Source organism: Manacus vitellinus, unplaced genomic scaffold (genome assembly GCF_001715985.3).
Source record: "Manacus vitellinus isolate BGI_N305 unplaced genomic scaffold, ASM171598v3 scaffold_12_pilon, whole genome shotgun sequence".
Classification (NCBI taxonomy): Eukaryota; Metazoa; Chordata; class Aves; order Passeriformes; family Pipridae; genus Manacus; species Manacus vitellinus.
This window is the reverse complement of record NW_021938949.1, coordinates 17,231,484-17,248,327: the sequence shown is the minus strand read 5'-3', so window position 1 is coordinate 17,248,327 and position 16,844 is coordinate 17,231,484. Positions and strand designations below refer to the sequence as shown.

General features: G+C 48.1%; 1 protein-coding gene across 1 annotated transcript in view; it reads left to right on the top strand.

The window, feature by feature from the left end:
* CREBBP (CREB binding protein) overlaps positions 1–14,202 on the top strand; it is an 83,384-nt gene extending 69,182 nt beyond the window's left edge. Inside the window, exons 25-32 of the mRNA XM_029957864.1 lie at positions 1,044–1,194; positions 1,993–2,139; positions 2,514–2,627; positions 3,085–3,250; positions 4,133–4,300; positions 7,401–7,562; positions 7,831–8,112; positions 9,787–14,202. Coding sequence (XP_029813724.1) covers positions 1,044–1,194; positions 1,993–2,139; positions 2,514–2,627; positions 3,085–3,250; positions 4,133–4,300; positions 7,401–7,562; positions 7,831–8,112; positions 9,787–11,958 — 3,362 coding nt within the window. The 3' untranslated portion in view covers positions 11,959–14,202. The remainder of the gene's footprint in view (positions 1–1,043; positions 1,195–1,992; positions 2,140–2,513; positions 2,628–3,084; positions 3,251–4,132; positions 4,301–7,400; positions 7,563–7,830; positions 8,113–9,786) is intronic.
* Positions 14,203–16,844: the final 2,642 nt, after the last annotated feature.

The following is a 16,844-nucleotide window of genomic DNA, read 5'->3' as shown; positions in this document are numbered from 1 at the left end:
CCCAGTATTGGAACCTAAGGAATTTTAGTGTAGATATTCCACTGCAGCTTTCTGGATGTCAGGAGAAAGAACCAAGAGCCTTGTGTCAGGAGCCAAATAACAACTGAAAAATGAAGCAATGGAGAGCAGAAAATTAAATGTATTCTAGTAAAATGAACATCTGGAGATTACACCATCACTTTGGAAAAGATAGCAGATTGACCATAAAATGAAATAGGAATTCTGGCTAGTAAAATAAGTACAGCAGGATAAGAGAAGTAGTCATAAATCTTCAAGTCAGAACAGTGGGATCCTTCTGTTTTCTTAATTTTAACCAAAATCTTCATTGTGATTTCTGTAATTTGTTGTGGATTTATTTGAAAACCATCATATCCTGTAAGACCACAAAAGCCAATTGTGAATGTAAAGAGCAAGAGAGGGGATCTGGACAATCTGTGGACTTGAACTTTCCAAGACCTCTCTCCCTGTGCAGGAACTATTTAACCTTGGTGTGCAGATTACTGTAACTGCAGTCTAAAAGCTCTCTTGAAAAGAAAAGCAAAAGCAATGAAATCTCCGTTGAAGTCAAAAGGCTTTTCATTTCTGGTGATTTGCTTTGCTTTGCTTGAAAAGGTGTGGCATGGAGCCAGATCTATAAAGTGATGTAATCTCTGTCAAGCAGCCAGAGAGTGGGTTTGGCAGGAGAAAACATTTGCAGTGTTCATAAAATAAGCCTGCAAATTGAAAAATGCTACGTAAAGCCGCCTTTGTTGGTTCACTTACGGGGTAATTTTCCCACTGTAGTGGTTTTGAGCTTCCACAATAGGGTGTGAACACCTTCAGGCCTGGGGGAAAGCATGGATGGGTTTGCTTTTTTTCATTTTTGGCTGCATAAATAAAACCATCAGATTTTCATACGCAGGTGAAACAAAGGGGAAAAAAAACCTACTTCCGTCCAGAGAAACGAGCTGAAAGAGTTTAAAAAGCACAGTAACACCCCAAACTTAAATGATTCCTCCAGAATTAAGTTTCCATTGTCATGTTCTCTCCCACTTCACTTCCAGGGCTGCAGACAACACGTTTAGGAAACCATTTGGAAGACAGAGTGAACAAATTTCTGCGGCGACAGAATCATCCTGAAGCTGGAGAGGTCTTTGTCAGAGTAGTAGCAAGTTCAGATAAGACAGTAGAAGTCAAACCAGGAATGAAATCCAGGTTAGTTCTGTTAATTCTGATAAATGCAATTTTTTAAATTGATTTTATTTTGAAGTCTCCTTGTGTAGATATTGCAAAACTTTGGCAATTTGCACCTTAATCCCTTTACACATCTTTGGAACTCTGGCGTGAGTAAGATCATGAGAGGTACAAAAAAGCAGAGGAGGTGACAATTGTACTTTGACTGTATGGGGGGCAGTGTGGGGGCATCCTGGGTTTGGTTATAATACTGTGACTTTGTGTTGCTAAATCTTAGGAGTCTGACCCCGTTTTGGTTGGTGTTTCAGAATTCATAGTTTAGTTTGGAGCAGTTGCTGAGATTCTGTTCCTCACTGTTCCTTACTGTTTTGTTGTGTTTTTATAAACACTTTGGCTTTCAGGAGGGATTTTTAATTTACTTCATTATAAATGAAAAGCTTAAAAGGTTTATTCTGTGGAGCATTTTGGCTTTAATTCATAAAGAGAGTGTTTATGTGACATCACCTCCTCATAATGCATCAGGTTTTCTGCTCTGCAACCTATTTAAAGGCTTGTGGTCTCTGAGGATATTCACATACTCAATGCTGGCCTGTTCAGTCCTGTGTTCTATATGGAAACAGTCTTTCCATGAATTTACAGTGATGGGACTCCCTGTTTTACTACAGCTCTGATCTGACCCCCCTTTAACTTCTGTGTAAATGTTCCTAACGGGTTAAAAATAAGGTTGAAAATAATTTCCTCGTTCTGGTAGGACACCGGTTTAATAGTTGGCTTTTTGTTGTTCTTTTTTTTATCCTTCCCTCCCACCCTTCCCTGCAGGTTTGTGGACTCTGGGGAAATGTCAGAATCCTTCCCTTACCGCACCAAAGCTCTGTTTGCCTTTGAGGAGATCGACGGGGTGGACGTGTGTTTCTTCGGGATGCACGTGCAGGAGTACGGCTCGGATTGCCCCCCTCCCAACACCAGGTACCCCCCCTCTCTGCACAGGGGCAAATGGCTAAAGCCACTGGCAAACACAGAGAACTGGGCCCTGTGGCTCAGTTCTGTGGCACTTCAAAGGTGGCTTTGAAGGGGAAGACATGGCAACAAAAAGCATCACAATGTTTTGCATTCTGCTTTTCACTTTGCCTCTCGATGTGTTCTCTTGCTGCCTAAAAGAAAAAAAAATTCTGCCCGTTTTTGGCTTTTGAGAACTGTTTACACCACGTTGAGATGATTGAATATGCATTAAAATCTCACCATCGTTAATTCTTCTTTCTGTGTACACATCTGGGGTGAAAGGCAGCTCTCAGTAGCCAGAGCAGCCCCACGTGACTGTGGCTGTGCTCTCGTTGCTGCAGGCGTGTGTACATATCCTACCTAGACAGCATCCACTTCTTCCGCCCCCGCTGCCTCCGAACTGCAGTTTATCATGAAATCCTCATTGGATATTTGGAATACGTGAAGAAACTCGGGTAAGTCAGATCTCTGTGAGGAAAGGAATCTGGGTTTTTTAGTGTGGGTTGTTTGTTGGTTGTTTTTTTTTTAATCCAGGGAGCCATGTAGCTTTTCATTTTGGGGTAGTCTCTGTTTCCCTCTGTCTTCTCCAAGATCTGGGGAACACCCACCTCTTCTGCACTGGACAGAGAAATTGGGATTTCTGTCATTAAAGTGGTGGTTTGTTGTCAGGATTCTTTAAACTGACAGCACATCATTGACTGGGTCAGAGGTTCACTTGATATTTCAGCTTTGTTGTTATATCCCAGACCTTATCCCTTGTCTAAACAGAAGTTATTGCCCTGGCAACTTTGCTACAAAATAAAAATAGAAAAATATTAAAAATAAATAAAGCCAGAGCTCTGAATTTATACCTCGGTTGGAGTTAATTTCGTGATGGTAGTCACAGATTTTGTTTGTTGTGTGTCACACCAGGTATGTGACAGGGCACATCTGGGCCTGTCCCCCCAGTGAAGGAGATGATTATATCTTCCATTGCCACCCCCCTGACCAGAAAATACCCAAACCCAAACGTTTGCAAGAGTGGTATAAGAAGATGCTGGACAAGGCATTTGCTGAGAGAATCATTCATGACTACAAGGTTTGCTACTGTTTAATTCCTGATTTAATTTTTATGGGCTTTTCAAACTGGGATGGTGTCCTACAAGGGGTTTATTCTCGGCCAGTGTCTTCATTTTCTTAGGTTTTCTTGAGGTTCTGCCTTTCAGGCTGAAAATTCCTTAGGTTTGGTGTCTGAACAAAGAGAAATCTGCAAGAACCTGCCTTTGTGTACTTGTCTTTCACTGCAGTTTTTAGGCAAGGAAATATGGAGCTTGTTAAGAAACTGTTTGCTTTGGTAGTTCTGGAGGTGGAACTCGGGGCCCCACTAGTGTGAAATAAAAAAAAAAACCCTCCTTATAGAAAGGATGATTTTCTTAATTAGAGAACATCACACATGCACCCAAGGAAATATGTTGAAGGTGGCAAAGGGAGCATTTGCCACTCCTTACATGCTAAAATGTACAAGAATTCCTTCATGGCAGTGACAGTGCCGGCAAAAAATCGATGTTTTGATGGCAAGTGACAGTTACTAAATGTGTGGAGTGGAACAGCCTCTAACAAGCCTTGCCATGGGATTCAGTGTAGCAAAGAGCTGCAAAATCTGTGCCTCCTAATAAAAAGTGGTCTTGAAACCAGGGAGGGCTTTGTTACGTTTTCCAGGGGTCTCTTGGTGTCTCCCATCAGGTCAGGAACATGAACTGGTGGCATGATGGGGGTTCAGGAGAGGCTCAGCAGTGTCTCTCTAAGATAAAACAGGGGGTGGGCTGTTATCAGCATTGCCAGGCTGGTTTTGGAGCTGCACCAAGAGAGGGAGACCTGGCAGGAGCAGGCCAAGGGCTTTGGGGCCTTGTCTCTGGTTCTCCTCTCTCCCCTGAGTGATCTTCATTCATTTGTTCCTGGAATTGTGTGATGTGCTCAACAGGACATCTTCAAACAAGCAACTGAGGACAGGCTGACCAGTGCCAAGGAGCTGCCTTACTTTGAGGGTGATTTCTGGCCCAATGTGCTGGAAGAAAGCATTAAGGAGTTGGAGCAGGAGGAGGAGGAGAGGAAGAAGGAAGAAAGCACTGCAGCAAGTGAAACAACAGAGGTGGGTTAACTTTATGTGCTGTGTTTGCTCCTGGCTCACAAAGCTGACAATCAATGTTTTAAGAAATGAGAGAATTCACATCCAATAAACTAGAAAAGGTCATTCACATCAGCCACGAAATCAGGGGTCCCTTTACTGCATTTCTGTTTTTTTTTCATGGTTAACAAATACACTGGTGGCTTGGTTTGGGTTTTTTTAACAGACTCAGGAGTCAGCTGTGTCAGTTCAGCATCTCCATTCTCAGAGAAATGTGTTAAGCTGCTTTTGCATCACTGCATTTGCTCACAGTCATTTGGCTGAGCTGGTTCACACCTTTGCAAAGCACCTTCAGTATTTGCATTTTGAAAGGTGCTGGATTTTCCAAAGCTGAATGAAATGTGGCTGTTATTTAAGCACAAGTACTTGTTGTCCTTTGCAACAGCAAGGGGTTGATATTTAAAAGTATTTATTGCAAGCTTTGTGTTGGTGGGAAACATTGATCCTGATGGTGCTGTTCCTTCACCACCATTCTCCCTCTGCCTATAAAAAACCAAACAAAACCCCAACAAACAAATTTTTCAGGGTCCTGGCCAGAATTGCATCATTCATTTTTGTTTCTGTGTCAATTTTGTCTGTAACCAAATGGCCTCAGCACTTTTATGCTGACCCTTTGACTTGTGATTTGCAGCAAGATGTTTTCAAAATAAATATTGTAGGAAAATCTGAAGTCTAACAAGACTGAGGTGGAACCAAAAGCTTTACATGGGGAAAACTTGCCTTCAGCTTGGATGCCATGACTGTTTGCTTACAGGGTGTGTTACATGGGATTGATGTGGAGGGATGGACCTTTATCTATTGATTTCATTGTGTCAGGAAGTTCCTTCTGTTAAACTTTAGCAGCTCCTTCAAGGCTAATACAGTTGGTTGCTGTGTTTTTATGGAACCTAAAGGTTAACAGCTTTCACTTTGTTCCTTCTGAATGTAACTTCGAATATTGAAATATTTCAACAAACCAAGCAATATAAAAAGAAGTGGAAGACAAGGCTTGGGATTGAGCTGCAGCCCTCTTTTGCTAACTATCATATCCAGTAAATCAGAGGGTGCCCTCCCAGTGAAAGCATTTATTCTGCATCCAAGAGGGGAAAAAAGGTGTTTAAAAAGCCCAGAACAACTAATTCTGAGCTCGTGCAAGTTGTGGTCTGAAGTGAGACGGTGCAGCCCTGAACATCCTTGTGCTCCCACTTGATGCCACTGATGCTGTTTTGGGGCAGCAAGGGGACAAACTCTGCATCCAGGTCGCTGAGATGTCAGCCAAGAACACAACAAGGAATGGAACAGTGTGGTCTTTGCCACTTGGCTCAGGAAAAGGAGTAGTTTTAAAAGTGTGAGAACTTCTCCAGTGCAGAGACCTGAACTTGGGTCCCTTCATGGAGGAAACTGCCCAGCAATGGGGATCTCTGTGGGTGGAACCACGAGATGGGTCTTGGAATTGAAATGGCACAGAATCTGTCTGTCTTTTCTTGAATTCTTCATCCTAAACTTTGTACATGTGGAGAGAAAGCTTCTTAAAAGTCAACGTGTGCTGCAGGTATCAGATAAAGAGAGTCTAAAGAAGTGGGAAATATTCAGAATTCTTGGAACATTCTGAAGGGGCAAGGCTCACATATCTCTGGGTGACCTGGCTGAATATCAAAATAAAGTGGTACAAACACAATCTTACAACTTCTTAGAACAGTTTGGAATGCTTTGTACAGTTGACCAAATATAAACTTGGTGAAGGTGGAGTAGAAAGAAAACTTAGACTTGTCCTGTTAGATAAGTTTCAATCTGTCCTTCCTTTTGGTGTTTAAATTTTAAAGTCTCTGTTGATGCTCCAGGATGTGCAGGCAAAGAAGGACAGGCCCCAATTCCATCAGGGTGGTGGAAAATTAGGGGGAAGTCAAGGTGGGAACATACAATAGCTCACTTCTGAATCCCTTCAGATCACTTAGAGCCCTGTCTGGTTTCCCATAAAATAGTCTCATTTTAATTTCCAAACAGATTTGGCCAAAAAGTCCGTAAAATTAGTTACAGAGACCCCAGGAGTGGCCAGGGAATTCCTGTCCAACCCTAATTAATGGAATGGAAGGGTGGCAGCAGTCTATAAATAGAATTGCTTTCTGCAATTGGAATATTTTTGTTTTCCTTGAATAAATATGCCTGTGGATAAACCCTGTGTTTGCTTGTACGTGCTGTTCATGGAACTTTCTTGCATATGTGTGTGTATATATATATATTTATATATATTAGAGTGTTCCAGTAGCTTATTTTTAATTTTATGATGACCAATGTTCTCGCAGTTAGAGAGGGGGTTTGACTGAGTGAGCTCCCTGCTGAGGGCTTGGGGTTTGATTTTTCAAGGACATGAGAACTCCTACAAGTTATTTCTGTTTTCCCAGGTCATCTAAATAACATCATCTGCTATTTTTTACTCTCTTTACTTACATCCAGTATTCAGTGTATGGCCACTGTGGTCTGTGTTATAACTTAGGCACAAGTGAAGGTTTTGGAGGTTATTTTTTTGGAGTTGCACGTGCAGCTGGAAGTCTGCAGGATGGAGAATAACGTGATTTGTTGGTTTCAGTTCAAATCCTTCATGTTCTTCTCTATGTCCTCACCCTAAATTTGTTCAGTAAATACAAACAAACCTTAAATCAGAGCTCGATCAAGTGTGTGAAATCCCAAATGCACAGCAAAGCAAGATACTGCAATCCTGGAGTTGTTTTGAAGTCCATTTTATTTGTAGCTGGTTTTATCATCAGATGTCTATAAGATCTTATAAAGCAAGCAGTGGAAGCTGAAGTACAGTGTTTGAGAGGGAAAAAAAATCAGGGTAAGATGGGAATTATTTAATGTATATATGTACTTTAAAAGTCTGTTTTTAATCAGTGTTTGGATTTGTTTGCCTGCCAGTTTGGCTTTTGATTTTTCCTGGAAGATAGGATATATTTAACACAGCAGGGCTGATTTGCAGGCATTGGAACAAAGTTCTATTCCTGACAGCAGAAGTGTGTCAGTGTGAGCTCAGTGAATGGGAGAGAGCTCTGTAAAGTGTAACATCCTTCCCGTGCCTTTATTGCAGGGGAGCCAGGGTGACAGCAAGAATGCCAAGAAAAAGAACAACAAAAAAACCAACAAGAATAAGAGCAGCATCAGCAGAGCCAACAAGAAGAAGCCCAGCATGCCCAACGTGTCCAATGACCTGTCTCAGAAGCTCTATGCCACCATGGAGAAGCATAAAGAGGTACTGTCAAAATGTGCAGTGCAGAGAGAAGGGTTCGTGCCGGTCAGCCCCGGCACGGTGGTGCTCAGAACTGAAAACTCAGGAGGAGTAAAGCTCATGGTTGGGTTAGAAATGTTTCTGTTGCATAACAACAGACTGGAAGAGATTAGCTTCAACTCAGTTAATTAGATAAGGTTTGTAGCACACCGTTGCTGCAGAGAGCACGAGCCTCCTCCCGCGAGATTACCTGACCCCGCTGACTGTTCCCCCTTTCCCCGTTTGCCCACAGGTCTTTTTTGTGATTCACTTACACGCCGGGCCCGTGATCAACACCCTGCACCCCATCGTGGACCCCGACCCACTGCTGAGCTGTGATCTGATGGACGGGCGGGACGCCTTCCTCACCCTGGCCAGGGACAAGCACTGGGAGTTCTCCTCCCTGCGCCGCTCCAAGTGGTCCACGCTGTGCATGCTGGTGGAGCTGCACACCCAGGGGCAGGATCGCTTCGTCTACACGTGCAACGAGTGCAAGCATCACGTGGAGACAAGGTGGCATTGCACTGTCTGTGAGGTACGTGGGGGGCACCTCAGAACTCTTGCCCTACAGCTGAGCTTCAGGGGGGTTTTTTTGGATATTGCCCAGAAGCTCCTCCAAATTAAGCCTATCCTGATGAAAGGGTGCTAAGCCTTAAGGGAAGGTGATTATCAGGTGGGTAGGAGAGGTGGGTACCTCTTCTTCTAGAAGTGGCTTTAGGTTCTCAACATGGACAACTCTGGAGTGGCTCCTGCTACATCATTTATTCCCCTGTGGCTGCTCTGCATAGACAAGTTTTTAACTAAGTTTTAAAGAATCATGAATCTTAGAATGGTTTGGGTGGGAAGGGACCTCAAAGACCATCTCCTTCCACCCCCTGCCAGGGGCAGGGACACCTCCCCCTAGACCAGGCTGCTCAAACTTCAGGACTGGGTGAGGGGTGGCACTGTGTCAGACTGGTCAGAGTCTGCAGGGCACTGACTCATCCACGTTTGGTGGATGTCCACGAGAGCAGTTGACTTACCCTCCTGCAGGGCCATGTTCCTTCTGCTGTACATGGTGCTTGTGCTGTACGGAGCAGAGCTGGGCACGTGTCCCAGGGCTGGCTGAGGAGGCTGCCACAGCTCCCCACTGTTGTCCCTTTGGTCCAACACTAGTGGCTCCCTGCCCTTCACATCAGACCAAATAATTGCTGCTGACCTGGCTTGGTGCTTTTAAGGTCCAGCCCTTTTACACACGGATCACTTCCGTGTTAGCTGTGTTAGGGAACAGTTATCCATGGGGCTGTACCAGTGGCTTCGTGAGGGCTTGTGTTGACCTCTGGCTGTAGCTGAACAAAAGAAATTTGAATAAGTGCAGCCTAGTTTTTACACCAAAAGTTACTGCCAGGTTTGTGGTGGAAGAGTCTTAATTAATCCCTCAGAGGAAAGCATTGAGCAGGGCTTCTGGAGGCAAGGCTGCAGGAGATGGATCCCCCACACAGGGGGAATTAGGTGGTGGAAGGAGGTATGACCTTTAGGCTGCCTCTGGGTAACCCTGTGTAAGGGAGTGCCCTTCCTGCAGCAAAAGAGAGACAGGGCAGTGAAAATCTGGGGGGTAAGGAGATTTTCAGGTAAGTGTCTGTCTTAGCATGAAACTTGCACTTGATTTGAGGGTTGTTTTAGGGATTTAAAAAAATACGTATTTCAGGGCAGTAATTATTAGTCAGTAATTACACTAAGAATAGCTAAATGGAGAGCTAACCCTGCCTTTCAGGCAGTGACCTTAGGTTTATCTGACTAGTTGGAGGTTTTGGTACCCAAATAGGTATCAGAAAAATAAATAGTTCCTGTCACCAAAAGGGAAAAATAAAAAAAAAATTATTCCTGCAAGACATTTTCATGTAATAAAATGTCAGCCCCTGATTGCATTGTTACCCACTGTGGTCAAGAGCTGTGATTGCAGGCTGGCTTTGCTGGGGCTGCTGCCCTCCCTGCCCCAAAGCCCTGCTCCCACAGCTGCTTCCCTGCCTGGTGTAAATGGAAACGGGTGTAAATGGAGGTGGCAGCTGTTGGGAGCGCGTGGCTTTGTCCTGCTTGTGCTCTGTGTGGTTGTACCCACGGACACCCAAAGTGTTCCTGCTGGTGCTGCTCACCTGGCACCACTGTGCTCTCCTGTCGGCGTGGTTCGTGCTCCCTCGGCAGCTGAGCTCTGGGTGTTCTTTTCTTGCAGGACTACGACCTCTGCATCAACTGCTACAACACTAAGAGCCATGACCACAAGATGGTTAAGTGGGGCCTGGGTCTGGATGATGAGAGCAACAGCCAAGGAGAGCAGCAGTCCAAGAGCCCCCAGGAGTCGCGGCGGCTGAGCATCCAGCGCTGCATCCAGTCCCTCGTCCACGCCTGCCAGTGCCGCAACGCAAACTGCTCCCTGCCATCCTGCCAGAAGATGAAACGGGTTGTCCAGCACACCAAGGGCTGCAAGCGCAAGACCAACGGTGGCTGTCCGGTGTGCAAACAGCTCATCGCTCTTTGCTGCTACCATGCCAAACACTGCCAAGAGAACAAATGCCCCGTGCCATTCTGTCTCAATATCAAACACAAGCTCCGACAGCAGCAGATCCAGCATCGCCTGCAGCAGGCTCAGCTCATGCGCAGAAGGATGGCGACCATGAACACCCGAAACGTGCCTCAGCAAAGTTTGCCTTCTCCTACCTCAGCAACGCCTGGTACCCCCACACAGCAGCCAAGTACACCGCAGACACCGCAGCCTGCTCCCCAGCCCCAGCCCTCCCCTGTAAGTATGTCACCGGCCGGCTTTCCCAGTGTGTCCAGAACTCAGCCCCCCACCACTGTCTCGACAGGAAAACCCGCAAACCCGGTTTCCGCGCCTCCGCCTCCGGCTCAGCCCCCGCCGGCCGCCGTGGAAGCGGCTCGGCAGATCGAGAGAGAGGCTGCGCAGCAGCAGCAGCAGCTCTACAGGGTCAACAACATGAACAATGGTTTGCCTCCCGGCCGCCCGGGACTCGTGAACCCCACGGTGGGTTCGGTGAACCAGATGCCGCAAGTCAACATGAATGTACCGCGCCCCAACCCCGTGAGCGGCCCCGTGATGTCCAACATGCAGCCCGGGCAGTGGCAGGCGCCGCCGATGCCGCAGCAGCAGCCGATGCAGCCGGGGATGGCCAGGCCGGTGATGCCGATGGCGACGCCGCAGGCCGTGGCCGGGCCCAGGATGCCGGGCGTGCAGCAGCCGCCGCGCAGCATCACCCCGAACGCACTTCAGGACTTGCTGAGGACCTTGAAATCACCGAGTTCTCCGCAGCAGCAACAGCAGGTTCTTAATATCCTTAAATCCAACCCTCAGCTTATGGCAGCTTTTATAAAGCAAAGAACAGCCAAATACGTGGCGAACCAGCCCGGGATGCAGCCGCAGGCAGGGATCCAGCCCCAGCCCGGGATGCAGCAGCCGCAGACCGGGATGCAGCAGCCAGGCATGCACGCGCAGGCGGGACTGCAGAACATGAACGCCATGCAAGCAGGAGTGCAGAGACCCAGCGTCCCGCCGCAGCAGCAAGGGATCGGAGCGATGAATCCCCAGGGACAGGCGATCGGCATCATGAACCCCGGCCACAACCCCAGCATGGCCAACATGAGCCCGCAGTACCGAGAGATCCTGAGGCGGCAGCTACTGCAGCAGCAGCAACAGCAGCAGCAGCAGCAGCAGGGAGGGGCCGGCATGGCAGGAGGGATGGCAGCACACAACCAGTTCCAGCAGCCCCAAGGGCCGGGAGGTTACCCCCAAGCCATGCAGCAGCAGCGGATGCAGCAGCACCTATCCATACAGGGCAGCTCCATGGGACAGATGGCTCAGATGGGACAGCTGAACCAGATGGGCCAGCCCGGCCTGGGGGCGGACGGCGCTCCCAACATCCAGCAGGCCCTGCAGCAGCGCATCCTGCAGCAGCAGCAGATGAAGCAGCAGATAGGGTCCCCCGGGCAGCCCAACCCCATGAGCCCACAGCAGCACATGCTCTCAGGACAAGCGCAGGCGTCTCATCTCCCTGGCCAGCAGATCGCCACCTCCCTCAGCAACCAGGTGCGGTCCCCAGCACCCGTTCAGTCTCCCCGTCCCCAGTCCCAGCCACCACATTCCAGCCCGTCACCCCGGATACAGCCCCAACCGTCACCGCACCACGTCTCTCCCCAGACTGGTTCCCCCCACCCAGGACTCGCAGTCACTATGGCTAGTTCCATGGATCAGGGACACTTGGGCAACCCAGAACAGAGTGCAATGCTTCCCCAACTAAACACCCCCAACCGGAGCGCGTTGTCTAACGAATTGTCTCTGGTTGGTGACACCACCGGGGACACATTAGAGAAATTTGTGGAGGGTTTGTAGCATTATGGGAGCATCACTTTTGTTTCTTCTTTCCTTTCGTGTTCTTGGATATTTTGTACTGAAAAATTCAGACATCTGGGTTGTTTTGAATCCTAGATGGAACTGCTGCTTCCTACAGATGGAAGAATTAATTGCTGTTTAAAAATAAAAAGAAAAAAAAAACAATACAAAGAATATATTTTTTTGTTAAAGCCAGGCGGTTAAAATATCTGGTCTCTTTTGTGGGTTTTTTTGGTTTTTATTTTTTTTGTTGCTGTTGACTCATACCTTTTTTTTAACGGGGAAAACAAGTTCATTATATTCATATTTTTTATTTGTATTTTCAAGACTTTAAACATTTGCGTTTAAAAGAAGAAAAAAAAAAATAATATTCAGAAACTGTTTCCTGAAATAATGCAACATTATAGCGTATCCCGGTAACTTTGACACATGGCGGGAAGATTTTTGTTTTCTATAGTGAACTCTGCAGGCGTTTGAAGTATTACCCCTGGGAAGATAGGAATTGACTCTTGCACACATTGGCCAACGCCAAAATCCTTGTCTTGCAGATGTAGAAATTGTTGCTTTGTTTCTCTGATAAAACTGGTCTTAGATGAAATAGGGATGATCACTCTTAGGCCGTGCTGATCTGGATAGAGAAGAAACATTCTTTTCTTTCTTTCTTCTGTGTGAAACTTGAAACGAGGAAAGCAATTCTAGTGTAAATCATGCAAGCGCTATAATTACTATAAATAAGAAAATCCAAGAAGATTCAATCACTGTATAGAATGGTAAAAAGAAAAAAAAAACTCATTTCTTACTTATAATATCATATTGTTAAATAAACTGTGTGCAACAGACAAAAAGGGTGGTCCTTCTTGAATCCATGTACATGGTATTAACACTTAGTGTTTGGGTTTTTTGTTATGAAAATGCTGTTTTCAACATTGTATTTGGACTATGCATGTCTTTTTTCCATTGTATATAAAGTATTGCTTAAAATTGATATAAATTACTGAAGTTTTTAACATGTATTCTGTTCTTTAAAATCCATGTAAGAATGTTTAAGGTTTTTATTTATTTATATATTTTTTTTTTTGGATCATGTTCTTTGTAAGACATAGCTATGACGATTCACTCATGACCCGGAGCAGCCAGAGGCAGCGGTAGGAGTGGCACGATCCATGGATATTGTAGGTAGCAATGTCTGTTTTACAACACCTTTAGTGATTGTTTCCTTTTCGGGGAGGGAGAGGAGAGGGGAATGGTTCCCAGCCATCGACTCTTTGCAGGTGTTCATCCATAAGGGTTAACTGGAATAAATTATTAATAGCCGTTGCTTTTTAAAAACTGCATTAATTTAGAGAAGGATCACCAATGAAAGGAAAATAGAGAGTATTGAGTTAATTCTAGGCTAATTTATTTAGTCTACAGTAAAATATGAACCTATTGACTTTAACACTATTTTTCTGCTGTTAACTCTGAGTCTAGATTTGAGGGTTTTCTGTGGAATAAAAAATAACAAATCATGTACATGTTCCCTTTAATATCCTGTCACATGCCCTCATGTCCCTGGGATAGTCACCCCTCCTCCCCTCAATGAATTGCTCTCTTGGAGTTAAAACGTCCAGGGAAGCTTTCCCAGCGTAGGTGTGAGCTCAGACCACGCCGAGTAACCGCCATCCCTCAGACCTCGAGGCTCCTCCATTCCATGCGCCTGGCATGGGATTTGCAGCGATTCCAGCAGGGAATCCCGCCCGGCAGCGGGAGCACCAGGCACACGTGGCTTTTCACATCCAGTTAGTGCTTCCTCCAGCCTTAATGTTTTTCTTGGAGCGCTGTCGGGGGAGGATGGGGGGGAGAAGAGCAAGTATTTATCTCAACTTTTATCCCCGTACTGTGAAAACAGCGCCCGGCGGCGCCTTTTTAACTGGAGAGGGTCTCTGCTTCAACTTTTCTTGCAAACTTTTAACTATTGTACCTTTTTCACCACCATCGGATTCATCTGCCCACGCAATTGTCTTCAGCAATTCAAGATGTCAAAATTTGGGGCTGGGGTGAGGTCAGTGAACACTAACCCAAAGCTTGTCCAAAAGAAATTGCTGTAAAAAAAAAAAAGTAAACAGGAAAAAAAAAAAAAAGATGGAAAGCCCTGATGCTGTGTCTCATGCTGTGTACTTAAAAAGAGGAAAAATACTATATTTGTGATCAAAAAGAGGAAACTTGAAATGTGCTGGTGTTTCTAATAAAAGCTGGTAAAACTGCTTGGATTGAAGGATGGTTCCACTTGGCCGGTGCCCGCGAGGATCAGCGGAGCCTGACACCCGAGGTTAAGATAACTGCACTCAATCCCACTAATTCCTCTAAGTAGCCTCCATTTTAAAGGCATCGGCACCGCTTCCGGATTTGGATAAGCCGAGCCCTGGTTGGTGTGGCTCAGGCTGCAGCTCGCTCGGGTGCCCCTTCCTGGGCAAGAGTGGAAAAAAACAACTGATGGGAAGCAAGTACCGGAATATTTTTCAGTACAACCCGAAGTGTGGTGGAGATCACAGAGCCAAGGGATCGGTGTGGATCCAATAACTGGAGCTCTCTGGAGTAGGTGTGTTAGGGAAGAGCAGGGAGAGAAGGGAGGTGCAGAGCTGAAAGCAAACCTGAGCAGGGGCTGGGCTGGGGGTGCAGTCCCTGCAGCCCCAGGGAGGCTTCACTCCAGTCTCCTGTGAGCATTGATAGGAAATTCAGCATGTCTGAAGACTGGATGGGCATGGATTTTTCCAGTCCTTGCCTGTATTTGATGGGGGAGGTACTGGCACTAAGGAACAGCATCCTAGAAACCTGGGATTTTATAAGGCAAGAGTGCACTGGAGCTCGGTGCAGGATCTTCTCCACCGGAGAGGGTGGGCTTCCCCCAGGCGTTAAAGCAGAGGGGAGGAACAGAAGCCAAGCAGGCTGGGACAGTCCCAGTGCAGGGAAGATCAAGCAGCCACTGTGGAGCTGGGGGAGCACTGCAGAGCACACAGGTGTGGGGTGATCTCTCCTTCCCTGTGCTTCTCCACAGTCAGGAATTTAAAATGTGGAGCAGGATGCTGCCAGGGCAGTGGTTGAAGCCAGCTGGTGCCAGCCCCTGGATAATTGAAACGAGCCTGGATAGAGGGAAGGATCTGCACCAGATCCCCTGCAATCCCTCCAGGAGAACACTTCATGGCCAGTGGTCAGAGCACACCCGAGGTGAGGCAGGGGGAAGATCCGGGTGTTTCACAGCAGGTACAAGAGCTCCGTTAAGGTGTCGCTCTCAGGAATGCTGTGGGGTCAGCTGAAGGTAGCAGTGAGCACAGCAGGAGGGAAGCGTTTGACTCAGAAGTCATTTTGGTTTTGGCTGCAGCACAGGGAATCTCCATGAAGGGCTGGAGTTGGTTCCAGGTGGAAATGCAGCTGCTGGAAGGGTGCAGCAGTGGTGCAAAGGCTCATGCTGGGTTTGTTGCACCTAATCCATAAGATCCAGTGCCACACAAAGCCCGCTCTGTGCAAGTGTTTCTTGGATGTGAACCTCCAAAACAACACGTGTAGTCCCAAGGATCACTGCAGACATGAGTGAATTGCACACGGAGCTTTCCAGGGAGCTCCCCTGGGCCTGGGATTACAAAGCTGGCTCTGTTCAGTGGGCACGGTTCCCTGCTGAAGGTTCCTCGGTCTGGAAGTGGTTAGTGCTCCCTGAAAGGAGCCCTGCTCCATCCTTTGTGTTTGGCTGTGGTGTTCAGCAGGGCCGGGCTCTGCCCTCACACACGTTCCAAATTTGGCTCTTGCTGGAGTGGTTCATTTCCGCTCTCACCTGCACCCCTTCCAAAGCCTTTCTCCAGTTCCTCAGCCCTTAAGATCTCAATGATCTATGCTCCAGGAGCCCCGGGAGATGAGGAGTTTCGGAGAAGCAGAAAAATGAGGTGTTTAGCAATTTATCCAGAGTCGAGCAGGGGAGCCCGGCCCAGGTGCAGCACACAGGGGCCTCCTGAGGGCTGCCCCCTGCCCAGCACAGCCCTTCCTTGGCCCTCAGCTCCCTCCGTGGGGGAACTGGGAGAGCCACTGTGCACTGAGCTGTGCACCGAGCTGTGCACCGAGCTGTGCCAGCTCCGACTGCCGAGCTCCTGCCACGGCCTGTCCCTGGAACGGGCTCCCCGGGTCACCAGCGGTGACACACCCGCAGGGCCTCTGTGCGGTTTGTAACCTGCGTCTGGCTCCCTGATCCTACCGAGTCCTCAGAAACACAGACCGGAATTTTTACCATCAAACGGCTTGGAAGTGGCGTCCTGGGCTTGGCATCCAACCTCCTGGCAGAGCCCTGGAAACCTGCCGTGAGGGGACCCGGGCAGGGCCGGGAGGGGACTCAGCCCGAGGGCCGTGAAGGGCAGCCGGGGCCGTGAGGGGACAGAGCCCGAGACCGTGATGGGGGGCACCCAACCTGGGGCCGTGAGGGCACTCGGGCACGGCCATGAGGGGACCCAGGCGGGGCTGTGAGGGGAGTCGGAAGAAGAGACCCGAGGGTGCTCGACCCGGAGGCCATGAGGGGACCCAGGAGGTGCCCTGAAGGTGCTCGGCCCGGGGTCTCTGAGGGCACTAGGGAGGAGCCCTGAGGGTGCCCGGCCCGGGGTCTCTGAGGGCACTAGGGAGGAGCCCTGAGGGTGCCCGGCCCGGGGTCTCGGAGGGCACTAGGGAGGAGCCCTGAGGGTGCCCGGCCCGGGGTCTCGGAGGGCACTAGGGAGGAGCCCTGAGGGTGCCCGGCCCGGTGGTCTCGAAGGGCACTAGGGAGGCCCTGAGGGTGCCCGCCCGGGGTCTCGGAGGGCACTAGGTGAGGAGCCCTGAGGTGCCCGGCCGGGGTCTCGGATGCCGGACTCGGAGGGTCCCTGCAGCGCCGAGCG